Below are 15,077 nucleotides of genomic sequence, written 5' to 3' on the forward strand. Positions count from 1 at the left end.
ATTAAAAAGATACAATAATTCATTCAAACCAATGAAAAGTGTATGATAGTTAGTTGACTTAGGTTTTGAGCACAAAACGGTAAATCAAGTGAATATTTTTTATTGATCCAACAGTAAGTGATGCACATTTACAAATAATTTAAATGTTATGGAGATAAACTGACAAAAGTATGGGATTCGAGTTAAAGATGTAAATGTATTTTTGAAAGACAATTAAAGTGGTGGTAATCAATGAATGCACAGGATATGTCATCTAAATAACATATTTCGACATGACGTAAAATTGACCCATTTTAAATTTTTAAATTATTGTATTGAATAAGTAATGAACTAATGTGAAAATATAAGGTAAGATATTATTGTTATTGAATTTATTAATAATACATTTAATTTAATTTCGAGTTTATAGCTTTTTGATGAAAGTTACATACTAAACGAGTAGGTTCTATAATTTCTGTTACATGTACCTCCTTAATCAATTCAAAACAACCAAATAAAAACACCAAAAAAATTATATTTAAAACTTAGTTTATTAAATTCTTAGTAATAGAATATTGTTACGGCCGCGGCGTATAAAAACTAATAATACCTATGTGAAATAATTTGAAAAAAAGTTGAAAAAATGAAAGTACTTACATAAAAAAAATGTATAGGTACCTAAATTAATAATATTTCTATAAATTATAAAACGTAAAAAATTAACTTGGTATCTATTAATTTTTATCTAAGTGTTGATTGTATTTAATCAAAATAGTATTTACATACAATATAAATGAACTTATATATATATATATATTATATGTATATGTATACTATATATTCTATAGGTAATAGCATAATAAATCTATCAATAACATTTAGTCATATTGATATTTACGTAGGTACTTACACCTTTTAAAAAATATTAATTTTTAGTTTTCATTGTTATCTTTTTATAGTGCATATAAACTCAAGTATATATTTTGGGTAGTTAGTTTATATAAAAAAAAACAAAATTGATTAGCTTTAATTAAGTAAATATTATACAGTATATTGTGTGGAAGTGCACTTGTCAGTACCTTAAGTATCCCTAATTTCCTATCAACATTAAGAACTTACACAAAGTACATATCATTATTTACATCAGTTAGATTCATATTTTATCACTTAAAATTAATGAAAAGTATATTTGACATTCAGTTATATGATAAAAAAAAAGCAATTATTCATAACCCATAGGTATATATTCACACTAACCTACTTTATTAAAATAAAACAGTTGTTATTTTTATAATTTCACTGATTAAATTGGTCTTGAGTAGCACATTCGTTTTTATTTATTGCAGTACAATTTGATAGAAAATATATTTTTAATTAGTATACAAATTCGACAAAAAAAAATATTTGAATAAATTATAAAACATGTAAATTAATTACATACAGTTGTATTGCTACTTAATTATAGGTATTTTTAAAATTTTACGCAAATAACGTTGCTGATGCTTTCAGAGTGGATACTTGGAGGGACTGCGATCCCACTTAGGGGGATGGACCCAAAAATTGAAATCCTGGTACTATGGAAGTTCTCTAGTAAGTTTCAGTTGATGTTTCAGTTCCATTTAGTTTTTGTATGTGAACCAAGTAGTTAGATATGTTTTCTTTAGTTTTGGAACACCGTCTTCTATTTTCATCTTTAACTAGAATTTTACCTTATATTATCTTATTTACTGCTCTGTGTTTATATGTTTTATTTAGTTGATCTATAATTCATTTTAGAGCTTCTAAAGAACCGTAGTTTCAATTTATACTCCTTATCTATCTATACCTAACAAACTTTTCATATTATAATAAACCTTCAAATTCAAATTTCGGCATGTCTTATAATCCTTTAGTGTTTCAGCTACTTAAGACCATATTCCAAAATTACATAGGAAAATCATTTATGTAAATACCCTGTAAGTGCACTTCAGAGTTAAAATACTTAAATTGCTTTTATTAATTTACTCACTTTATCACGAATATATATTTTTCTTAATTATCGATATATTTATTTTGTAATTAATAAAATATGGCTTTTTTAAACTTCATATATTAATTTGGTTTTTATTTTAAATAAGCAGGGTCCGTGAAGTAAGTATTATTTTTCTATAACATAGGTCTACGATAAAAATAATAATACTTATTTTTTATTACAGCCTTTATAAATAGAAGCTCAAATCAAATCCCTACTTTTACGCATCATACCTATTTCAAAAGTTACAAACAATTAAAAATATCATATAAGTAAAAATATATAATTACATAATCCTTTAACGAGCAGAGTAATTTTAAATTAATGATGAATAATTAAGATAACTGTGGCGTGTATAGTAGCCACTTATTTATTAGTGAAAAAAACGTAGATAAATAATTTATAATTTGATTATAGTTAATAATTATTAATAAAGATCTTACAATCTTCCTTAAATGGTGTTAAAATAACTACTACTTTTATAAAATAGCAGTATAAGATTAAATATTTTTTTTGATAAGTAGTATGTTTGATAAAATAGCCAATAAATTTAACAAATTAATTCTTTTAGTCAAGTTTTAAAATTGTCGAAACTTTTTTAGCGATATCGATCAATTAATTCTTACATAATAACATGTATATTTTTATCACTTTTAACCAATTGTATTGTTTTTACATGGGTGTTACACAAAATAAATGTAAAACTATTTTTTTTAAGTGTTCATTTTTATATTTTTAAATTAAATATCTTTAACGAAATAATATGATATATAAATATAACCCTTATGATCTGTAGTTTTAAACGATAAACTATTTACCTATCATAATTATACTATTATATTCATTAGATTATTATAATTTCTTCTAATTTTTATAAACTCAATTTTAGGTTTTTGTAGCGTCTGGATAAAAAAATTTTGAAATTAAAGTATGAAATTAGTATTTATTTCTATATTTATTCTAAGTTAGGTTAGCGGCATCTATTTCAGCTACCATCTGCAGGGCTAGGTTTTAATATTACAATAGTAATTATGAAAACAAAAATTGTATAAACTAGTAGAACAGGTAGAACCTGAGGTATTTAGATAAAAACAGCTTTGCTCATCTACCATCATTTGATAAGTGGCTTCTATAAATGTCACAGTTGAAATTTTATTTGATTTATAAATTAATATCTACCCACTTATAGCAATATCGATAAACACTAGTGGATTATACACCCGCCACTAACATTTAAAGGGTAAAATTGTATATAACCGTAATATCACGTAGTAGGTAGTAAGTAAATAAATAAATTTAATACTTTAAAGTTATTTATTTAGTTTTTAAAATATCAGAATTATTTTCAGTATTCCTTTTGCTTAGTAAACCTTCAAAATTAACAAACATGATAGTGCTTATATTAAGCATGAGTAGTTGTTGCTATAATTGTATAGTCTTACACAAATACTATCAAACTTGATTCATAGATTCATTACTTATTAATTTTTATTCACATTTATACATTTACACATCACATTTTTAGCTATATCATCACTCATCTCATGTCAAAAATATGTATAACCACTAAATACTAAAATATATTAAGTACTTACCTAGAATATGTACAATTATAAAAATATTCTATTCAATCTTAACCAACTAATAATAATAATAATATATTTACCTAGTAATTACTAAAACTTGGCAAAAAACAAATATCCTATAATAAAAAAGAGCGAATGAACTTATATTCCAATATACATAGACTTTTTTATTACTTTATGATAAAATTATAGATAATGTGTATAATTAAACATGGGTATCTTTTAACTCAAAACAATTAAAATAATAATGTATAGATAAATGTAAATACCTTAAATAATAAAGAACTTTTCAAATATTAAGTAATAACACAAATAATCCTCAAACTTAAATGTTTATATTGGAGTGTAACAAAAACATAAAAAAACACCAAGTTGATAAGAAAAATCAAGAACGTAAAAGAAAAAAATTAGTATTGCCAAATTGTTTTAATAATATCATTTTTCAAAGATATTATGATACAACATTTCGCTGTAATAACGGCAACTAAAAATAAAAATCTAAGGAAGACTACCAGTCACCAATAGTGTAATTGTATGTTTTTTGTTTTAATATCGAGCAAACAAAAAGTGGCGTAAAAAAATTAAGTGTGATTGACCCGATGTATAAACATTATGAAGGCTAGTCAATCATATCTTTATAAATTATAATTATTAATGAAACAAAAACATTTTTTAAAGCAATTATCAAACAAACACGGACGATCATATGATGGTAAAAATGAACTACTGGATGAGGATGGAAGCTATCGAAGAGAAAGTGGTTTTATAGAATCATCGTGTTCCAATAATATACAAAACGAATCTCAGGTAATTTTAGTATATATTGTAATTGCTATTACTCAGTTCTCACTGTATAAAATATAAATTATTACGATTTATATAAAACATATTTTATATTATATAATATTTTAAAGATATTTAGACCTAAGACCTTGAACAACTAAAATCTATACAAGCTATGTATTTTTATTATTTTTAAATTGCTATAAGAACAGACTAATAAGTGGAATCTTGTAACATTTTAAAGCTTGTTAACCACTTTTATCAACATTAAAAATAAGAAAAACGGTAGCAAATAGGAGTGGTAGGTGTCAAGTGGGTCACTGTAATGGATGTGTTAAATTTGAATTCAATGGTATATCATTGAATACCTACGAAAAACGATTCTGAGTGAAAACAGTCAAATAATAGCCTATATTAAAAAATATATTTTATATTGTGGTTTTTCGATATTGCTATTAGGCAATATTTCACAGTGACTAGAATAACATAATTTTTTCCGAAAAACAAATTTGAAAATATCGTTGTGTATATAAAATATAATAATACACATAAAAATTTCAAATTTTTACAAATAATATTTTTGTATTACCTACAACAAAAAAAAAACGAAAATATTGTTATTCTTTATTCGAATACTTAATTTTATCCAAATTTGAACTTTTAAATGTTTCAAAAAAATTATAGATATCATTAGATATAATTATAGATATATAAGGTATGATATAATTCATTAAATTGTTTTCGTTAATGTTAACAGAAATATTTTAATAAAAAATATTTTTATTTATTCTATTCCATATCTACTTAGACACAAGTGAACATTACATCAAAAAATAGGCAAGAAGATGTATTGTTATGTAATATACCTAAATATTTAAACAAAATGAAAATTATATTTTCATCCGATTTTAAGAGCTTGTTATAAATACAACGTTAATAATATTTACAAGATAGATTGTTGTTTGAAAATACATAGCTTATATTGAAAAATTGTTTAACCAATGAAAATTATGGTAAACAAAATGAAAATATTATAATTTAAAATATTTCCTTGAATAAAGTATCTTAGAATATTCAATAAAATCTATTGGAAAAACTTAATAATTAGTGTTCTTTATAACAATAATCACATGGTCTGATGGTCTATAAATATTATAAGAAGATTAATATTACTGACATGAGAAATTTAATCAGAGTTTCGATAAGTGTATGAATCTTACTTATGTAGAATTAAATATTCGTTGTTACTTATTAGTTACCTATCATATAAAAATGAATAAAGTACCTATCTAAAAGTATTTACCAAATTACAGATCTACACGCATGATAATAGGTATATAGGTATATATAATATACTATTTCTATTTACCAATTAAATGCACTTATATTACATATTTTTTAATATTCATATTTCCACAGCTATACTTTTAAACTCATTTTAGATTCTGAACGAAGTAATAAATGTATTGATTTTACAATGATGTGTGTTTTTTTTTTGTTGTTTTTGTATCTGTGTACAGCATAACTTAAGGATCTCCAAACTTTTTTATTCAAGGGCCACAAGAAATATCATTGCTCTTAGCGGGCCAAAAGTGTATACATATATTATAACACATACAATTTTTAATTTTTAAATGTTAGATATCTCCTCATATATTTACTATCCTATAGGGGCCGTGGGCTGGTTAAAATTTGTTCGAGAGCCGTATTCGGCCTGCGGGCTGGAATTTGGAGACCCCTGGCATAACTTGTCGAAATAATGTTACAATTTCAATTTTCAGAGGTGGTATCTGACAGCAAAGTGCATATCCTTAGTGCATTATATATTTTCTAAAAGTTTTCAAAAAAAATGACTGAAAAACGGGAATTTTTACACAAATCCAGTTCTCGACAAAATCTATTTTTTTTATATAGCTGTAACTCAAAAACGAATTACTGTAAATATTTGAAATTTTTATCAAATGTTTATATTAATATTATCTATACACAGTCAAATTTTCAAAATATTTCGATTTTTTTTTAACTATTTATAAACCACTAAAATTTTTGATTTTTCTAAGAATTTTTTTTTGAAATGTCGATAAAAAATGTTGGATGACCAAAAAAACTTGAAAATTCAATACAGAGTTCCTTATGAGTTGTTCTTATTTTAGTTGAAAAATAATCAAAAATCATAAGTGACAATTTCATTTTATAAGCGTTTATAGTTCAAATTTTTACGAAATATGTCAAAATCGCAAAAATTTGCAAGTAATTTTGAAGTTGAAAAATCATCAAATTTTTTGTGTTTATATCTAAGAATTTAAAATACAACACTAAGTTTTCCATAAGTTTTTCTTCAAGTAGCTATAAAGAAAACTCAAAGCATCATTATAAGAAAAATTTTAAGTGCGTTTGAATTTTAAATTTTTACGTAATAGCGTAACGATAACGATTCATCCTCAAACGATTTTAAATATTTGTTATAATTCAAAAAGTATAAGTCATAGATACTTGAAAATTTCATCAGTTATTTATATTGGCATTTTCTTTATATGATTTAATTTTCAAAATATTTTGAATTTTTTTGAGCTACTTATAGACAACTTAATTTTTCAATTTTTCTGATAATTTTTTTTTGAAGTGTCGATAAAATTTTTTTGGCGGAGTCAAAATACTTGAAAAAGTAATACAGAGTTCCTCATAAGTTATTCTTATAGTGATTAAAAAATTATAAGAATAGGTACATAGGCACAATTTTTTTTATTAGCATTTGAAGTTCAAATATTGACAACAGTTCAAAATCATGAATATTTGCAAATTATTTTGTAGTTAAAATGTATAAACAATTTTGTATAAGTAGCTAAGAGTTGAAAATTTAATACAAGATTTTCTATAAGTTTGACTTACAGTAATTATAAAAGAACTTGAAAGTAGTCTAATTAAAAACATTTTATCTTCAGTAGTTCAGTTTAAATTTTTACCAAGTCCAAAATTCACTCATAAAACAACGATTTTCTACCAAATAATTTTAGATTTTTGTTATAGTTAAAAATGAATAGCCTTAGAAACTTGAAACATGCACCATTTGTTTAAATTAGCCTTTTCTGTACAAGATTTAATTTTAGGGTATTCATGTCTTTAAAACATAAACCACCTTTTCACAACCCAATTTAAAATATAATATATTTTATTTATTATATCTTAGGCTGACAAATCCTCTTCGTTCAAAATCGTTTTTCGTATGCAACGATGATACCTATCATTAGATTCAAATTTAATACTCCTATAATATATAATAGTGACCCATACAGCACCTAATCTATATAGTAGAGTGGTACTCACTTGACAACGTTTTTCTTAATTTATTATTTTTTTCAATTTTAAGATAATGTTGGATCAACAAGGAATCTTCGAATAATTGTTAAAAAAATCAAACCATTGCTCGGAATTGCAATTGAAGGTGGAATCAATACAAAGCATCTACTTCCTAGGATAATAAATATACATGTAAGTATAATAGGTAACAAGTCTAGAACTAAATACAAATTTTAGATTTGAAAAAAGAGAGGAAGTCAAAATAGATACGTAGTTACGTGGTCTTACAATTCAAATGTTTAGTTTAGTCAGCTAAAAGTAATAAAAATCTGTTTAATCATTAAAAAGTATCAAGTATTTAATTTATGTCAATGTAGGTGGTTATAATTTATTATATTCATTTAAATTTTAACTGATCATAAATATTTAAGTATTGATATTTTAATACTATATTTGAATATTAAATATTTTAAAAATTTCAAGGATAACCTTTATTCGTAGTTTTGGTTTTATGTAAATACTACTAAAAATAAAAAACAACAAAAAATAAGTTATCAATAAAGGTACCTACTAATAATCTGGCATTTATAGGTAAAGATTATTTTTAAAATGTCTGATACAATAATTTATTATTGCTTCCAATTTAAATCAATAAAAAGTATCATTCAGATGAACAAATCTATCGACTATTATAATATATTCTCATTTCTCTCAATTCTCTCATCAATAATTTTCTAGTGGTTATAGTTGCTGTTAATTATGTTAATTATGCTGTTGACATAATGACAAATGTTGTAATATTATTTGTACGTATATAATTATTATTTTTTGTTAACTCTAATTTTATCAGGAACCATCACTTTTTTTATATTTTTTAATCAAATACATATTATTATATAATTATTTAAGTCCCAAATTTTCCCAATTCATTTATAACTTTTATAATTTAGTTAGATTACATTTTCCAGTTGGCCATCAGACCAAAGGCACGGTTATTCATTACAATTATCACGGTATTTACGATTCTTATAATTTGTTGAGTTATTGTTTCCAAGGCCTTTATAATAAAATTTATCAAATAATCATAATAATCATGGTTAAATTATCAGTATTACAACTTATAAAACTGGTATGTTTATCAGTAATTAATTATTTGTAACAATAACAACATGCAGTAATAGGTCAAATATGAATTTAAAATTAGATTATATAGTAACAATTGAGTACCTTATCCATCCTAATATTATTATAAATTATTAAAATAATTTTTGATGGATTTCAGTGAATTAATGATATTAATTATCGTTAACAATATTTTCAATCGGTTCTTAAGTATTTATTATGGCTTTAATATTTGCCTGTATACTATATTATTATTACATATTCGTAGTTATGAAACATGACACATAAATACATTATTTTGAAACTTTCAAATTTTCGAAGTATATAAATTCATTATAAATACACTTTTCATAAGATAATTTGTTAAGTACCTATTTAAGAACATAATATTGTTATTTTAATTATTTTATGGCTAAGGACTAAAACTTAAACGCAAATATATATATATTAGTATATTACAGTGAAGATGTTTTCAATTTTCAAATATTCGGATTTAAATTATTTTCGTTATCTTAATTAATATTATATTACATTTTTGTAAATTAAATTATTGTAACCAAAGTATCAAATTGTAATATAATATTCACTTATACCATTAAATTATAATTTTAGGAAAATGGGGCTGCATACGAAGCTGGTGGTCTTGAAGTCGGCCAATTGATTTTAGAAGTCGACGGTCAAAAAGTAGAAGGTGAGTATACTTACTTTGGTAAATTCCAAGATATATATTATGTGATAAGTGTATAAAATTTAAATAAACAATAAAATTTAGCATCACTATTCACATAAAATGTTTTCATTTATTTTTCAGGAATGCCTCATCAAGAAGTAGCTAGGCTTATCGCAGAATCTTTTGCACAAACTGATAAATCCGAAATCGAGTTTCTTGTAGTTGAAGCAAAGAAATCAAATTTGGAACCAAAACCTACCGCACTAATATTTTTGGAAAGTTAACCGGTTAAAAAAACAACTATTGGTGATATAAATTTCTGTTTATTAAGTACAGCGATGGACTCCAATAACATGACGACTAGGTATTAATAAACTAGTTGGAAACATACAAACGTTTGTTTGAATAAATTTATACGGTTAATTTTATTTATCTATTAAACATTACAAGATGGCATGTTATTGATTCAATTTAAAAAAATAAAATTTCATGTTTAAGTATTTTTACCGAATCATATTATTTTTATTAATTCTCATTTTTATTCTTTAATAATTCATTTTCTATCAATTTCATTACAAATATCTAATTTTATATTACTCTTGTTCAAATTTATATCCAGTAAAACGATAAAATTATAAATTATATTACATCATTTTATTATTATTATTATTTAATAATACCATACAATTATTTTTGAATAACTGGCCTTATAAATTATTATATTTTGTAGTTATATCATAAGATGTACTTACCTACATATTATTAAAACGTACAAACATTATTCATACATATAATACAGCATAGTACACGTCTCTTACAGACCATACTACAGCAGTTAGATGCAGTACACAATAAAACAATATAGTATATTTTAGTTTATTATTTTAAGTACTTTCAGAAAAAACTGTGTGTAACGAGGAATGATATAATGCATTGATTTGTATAATTATTTAATCCGTCATGCGAGGGAACTTAATATAATATATACAATATATACATTATGTATTGATATGTAAAATTAGTAATCGATATAAGTAGCAGTTAAAATAATAGTAATAATAATAATAACTGTGGCCTTAACTTTGATACTCTGAAAAGCCTACAAAACATATTTTTTTTAAAAACGTTATTTACATTAAATTATGAAAAGATAGAACTTTTTGAAATCATGAGTGCAGACACTTGAATCCTCCCCCGAACAGCATTTTATTTAAGAGAAAACACCGTCTCCTATATTCGGTTTCTGTATACAATAGATACGCCGTAGTCATATAGTCAAATCAGGCATTTAACTAGGTAAATGGCTAGGAATATATTCAAAGAATTTGATTTTCATGCAATTTCACTAGGTATCCATCTAACCATTTAGTTAAATGCCTATTTCAAGTAAGCCAAATAATAAAAATAAAACATTTTGTATTATTTTAATAATTAACTATATTTTTTATTAATTATTTATTGTTATTTTATTAAAAAAAAAAACTATATATTATTTATTAATATGTAAAACACGTAAATACCTTTATGAAATATGTTTAATTTCGTGTCCATCGGTAGGTACTATTGTTTTAAAACTTAAAACATAAATATATATACATATATATATATAAAGGTAATTACTAATTAGGTGTTTAATTTCATATACTTATGTGTTTTACTTATTAATAAATAATTTATTGTTTTTTTCTAATATGTATATACATAATAATAATAATTAATTAATAGAAAATATAGTTAAATTTTTAAAATAATACATAATGTTTCATTTTTATTATTTGCCTGACTTGAAATAAGCATTTAGTTAAATGCCTAGTAATTTAATTTAATTTAATTTAACTAAATGTCTAGGTGAATAGTGAAATAGTAAAATAAAAATCAAATTCTTTGGCTATATATTTAGGCATTTAGTAAGATGCCTGATTTAACTATATGCCTACGACAGATATATCTACTATATATAAGTCATAGGTATATTTATAATAGGTATGTGTACATGCCCCTAATATTCTAAGTACTTCAACAACTAACCATGGGTACCTATGTTTATATATATTTTATACTTCCTTTTTACGATGTAATGGCAAGACGGTAACGGTATACTATAATATCCCAACTATGTGGCAAGTAATTTTTTTCTACGAACATAACCGTCGCCTATATTATATTATTATCCTTAATATTTTGATATTTTGCATTATTAAATGGAACTCCATTATGTACGTTCAAATTTCACTCAGATTATTAATTTCATCATATTTAAAATTTAATAACATATTAAACATTTTATTAAATAGTTACATAGAATTATAGAAACACTATAATATTTTATGTACGTGTCGTGTAGGTGTTTATTGCGTTCACTCGCATATTTAATTGTTTTTTTTATCTTTCTCTCTCACTTTCAATTTTTTTTTTTTTTTTAATTGAATTAGGCGACATACATGTAGTCGTGATCATACATTATTGTCATTTTTATCGATTTCAATATTTTTTTGTATACGTATCGCACTATCGCGTATTAGAGTACTAATAATAATATTACAATAGTCCGGTGCTGTGTTATTGTGCCACCCGGGGGAAGATTTTATGGTGCCACTCTTTATTATTATTCATTCATCTACATGACAAAATAATTGAATAATACAAGTACATTGTTGTAAATTAAATTTATTTATTTATAAAGAGCATAATTAACTTGTGCATAATTATTGACGATGAAATAGTATTTATGTTTAGGTACACAATACTATAATATAATACCCGAGCTATGTTTTGAATAAATATTGTAAGATGTGAAAATATTTTTTTTTCTGAACCTAGTGGATTTCATCATTTTAAAAAACATAAAAAGTATTACTAAAATAAAAATTAATTGATCATTTTTCTGCTCACAAAATTTGCAACCTTGATCCTTAGGAAACTTCCTCCCCTATTTAACACGGCACCGTAGTTAACATTCGTCATAGTGAAATTAAACTCAAGACTAAACTTCGAGTGTTATCATTTCGTTTTTTAAACATTATAAGGATTAAGAGCACTGGGGATTTGGCTAATGTATTACAGGCGTATAATTTTATTATAAACCTATAAACTGCAGCAATAGGTATAATAGCTATACATATTATAATTGGCTTCGCCCGTTACATTATTTTAGCTCAATCGGAAAAAAAAATTGATGATAATAAATAATAGGCATACTTAGACCACATAGCTATATAGTATTATTCATTGTGGTATGCCGTAAAACATTAATAACCGCGATATTATATTATTAATATATATATATATATATAGAACTCGACTCGATATTTTATTTTAGATACATAACTATTGTTTTTATTTGTACAAATTAATTAATAAATATTTGTTGTTTGTTGGACATATTATAATTTAAAAATATATTATATCATACACTTGTATATAAATATATATATATATTTATTTATACAGTATTATACGGAGTGTCCAATGATATTCTTGATATTTTCAAGTGACACATTGTGTCTGATATATCTAGGACCCCCTGTTAAATACATGTATATTGTATACATTATACACGCGTACACACGTATATATAAAAATATGCGTGTATGTATGTATTATATGATAGATATATTATATATTTATATATTGATTAAATGTGTATTTTAATTTACGATGACAAGTAATACTTGAGCCTGTATTTTTGGTACGTTGTAAAACACGCACTATATATTATTATATTGCATGTTCATTATTTGTAGTCGTAATTAAATTGTTATTAAAAAATATATATTAATGATAACTGAAAAATGTAGTATTTTTTAAATGTTTTTTATTGTTATGATACTATAATAATATGTATTATCCTTTGTATTCAACCAGTTCATCCTCTTCCGGTTGCCTTTTTTGTGTCTAGGCCATTAACAACTATTGGTTTTATTGAACTATTTAAAGAAAGTTTACTTCTGCAAGACTCCTTAATTATAATGTATGATTGGAGAATTATAAATACCATTTCATACGCCCAAAATATTAATATAAATATAATACAAATTCATAATTTTTATTATAATACCTACACAATTATAATTAATGACCTCGGTTATGACTTATATTTTCGTTTATCAGTTTATTTACGATTATATATTTAATGCGTAATTAAAATTACTATATGACGTATATTACCTATTGTACCTTTCTTTCTCCAATAGATATCTGTTGGAATAATATATAAACCTATACTTGTCCCGCGCATCGCTTTAATTCTTAGCTGGACGCGTATGTCGCGATTTACTTCCAGAGGAAAAAATTATTGAAGAAAATAAGATCATTTGAAAAATATCAATAGTATTAATTTTAGAATAATTATGGCTTTTGTTAATTATTTTACTTAATTAAAGGTAATATAGGTATCTATAATCTTTTTATAATTTATTCATTTATTTATTTTTTTATAATATTATATTTAAAAAAGTTATGTGTCCTGCGGGTTAATATACGGGTGTTTTTTTTTTTTTTTGGTATGGTTACAATTTTTAATACATTTTACATTTTATTATTGCGTACCTATTTGAGTACTATGATTCATTTCTAACACATTATACCTAAATCAGTTTATACTTTCAAATCGTTCAATTCATTTAAATAATTTATAGCATTTGCAATTTTTTTCTTTATTACCGATACTGCAAATATTACATACCTACATAACTGTATGCAATCGAAACATTTTCAAAATTTAACCCTGGATATACATTCTTAATATAATGAGTTACTTTATTAATTTACTAAATTTATCTTTTAAAAACATTGTTTAACTTATACATTTTCTTCTTTGTCAAAAACCATACATTTTCGATACTTTTAGCTGTTATTTAAATTAAAATTAAATATCTTGGACTATTTTGTTGACAAATATCACGTTTAGTTCACCATTACTAATTATAATTAAAACTTTTTTTTCTTTTTTATTTGGTATAAACAATCTATATACAGTTTAGTACAATGAGCTTATGTGATAAAAGTAAAAAAAAAAAACATTACGTGATAGGTATAATTTAAGCAGCCACCCATTAATGGCTCTTGACTTAATGTTTACAATTTTTCTTTTTTATTACATTTTTTTGTTTCTAGTTTAAATTTATCGTATGAAAAAGTTAAACATTAAAGTTTTGTAATCGATCGCGACACCACTTCCTTTTTAACCTTCAGGTAGGATTACCTGGTAATGTGAGGACGGAAAGGTCTTTTATGAGAAGATTAAGATGAGATTGAAGTCGTTTATGGAAACGAGTGTAAAAAATACGTGCTTCCTCTTCTATAGTTCTAATATTGGTAATTAAAACTAATATTTGTTTGATGCGAGGCAGCTGTTCGTATATTTAATATTACCTAATCACTAAACAAGTAGAATCACAATACATTTGAAAAGTTTAATATAAATACTCAATACTCATACATTACATATAAATTATATGATAATTTTAAAAATATACATAAATATTATTTTCAATAATCATATGCGCTCCCAATTTCTAATGAAATACAACTTAAAATACAAGGTTTCATAACAGCATACAAACATTAAAACTACGAATTTTAGAGAAATGTACAACACGAATGGAACGAAACTCTATCTAACAAAAGA

The 15,077-nt window shown here is 23.8% G+C and overlaps 1 protein-coding gene across 1 annotated transcript in view; it reads left to right on the forward strand.

Annotated features, from left to right (window-relative positions):
* Positions 1-13,240, forward strand: part of LOC114120609 (whirlin) — a 32,838-nt gene extending 19,598 nt beyond the window's left edge. Inside the window, 6 exon segments of the mRNA XM_027982569.2 lie at positions 1,489-1,569; positions 4,255-4,383; positions 7,727-7,742; positions 7,745-7,848; positions 9,391-9,469; positions 9,590-13,240. Of these exon segments, the coding sequence (XP_027838370.2) occupies positions 1,489-1,569; positions 4,255-4,383; positions 7,727-7,742; positions 7,745-7,848; positions 9,391-9,469; positions 9,590-9,732 (552 nt within the window). The 3' untranslated portion in view covers positions 9,733-13,240.
* Positions 13,241-15,077: the final 1,837 nt, after the last annotated feature.

The sequence above is a fragment of the Aphis gossypii genome, chromosome X (assembly GCF_020184175.1).
Source record: "Aphis gossypii isolate Hap1 chromosome X, ASM2018417v2, whole genome shotgun sequence".
Classification (NCBI taxonomy): Eukaryota; Metazoa; Arthropoda; class Insecta; order Hemiptera; family Aphididae; genus Aphis; species Aphis gossypii.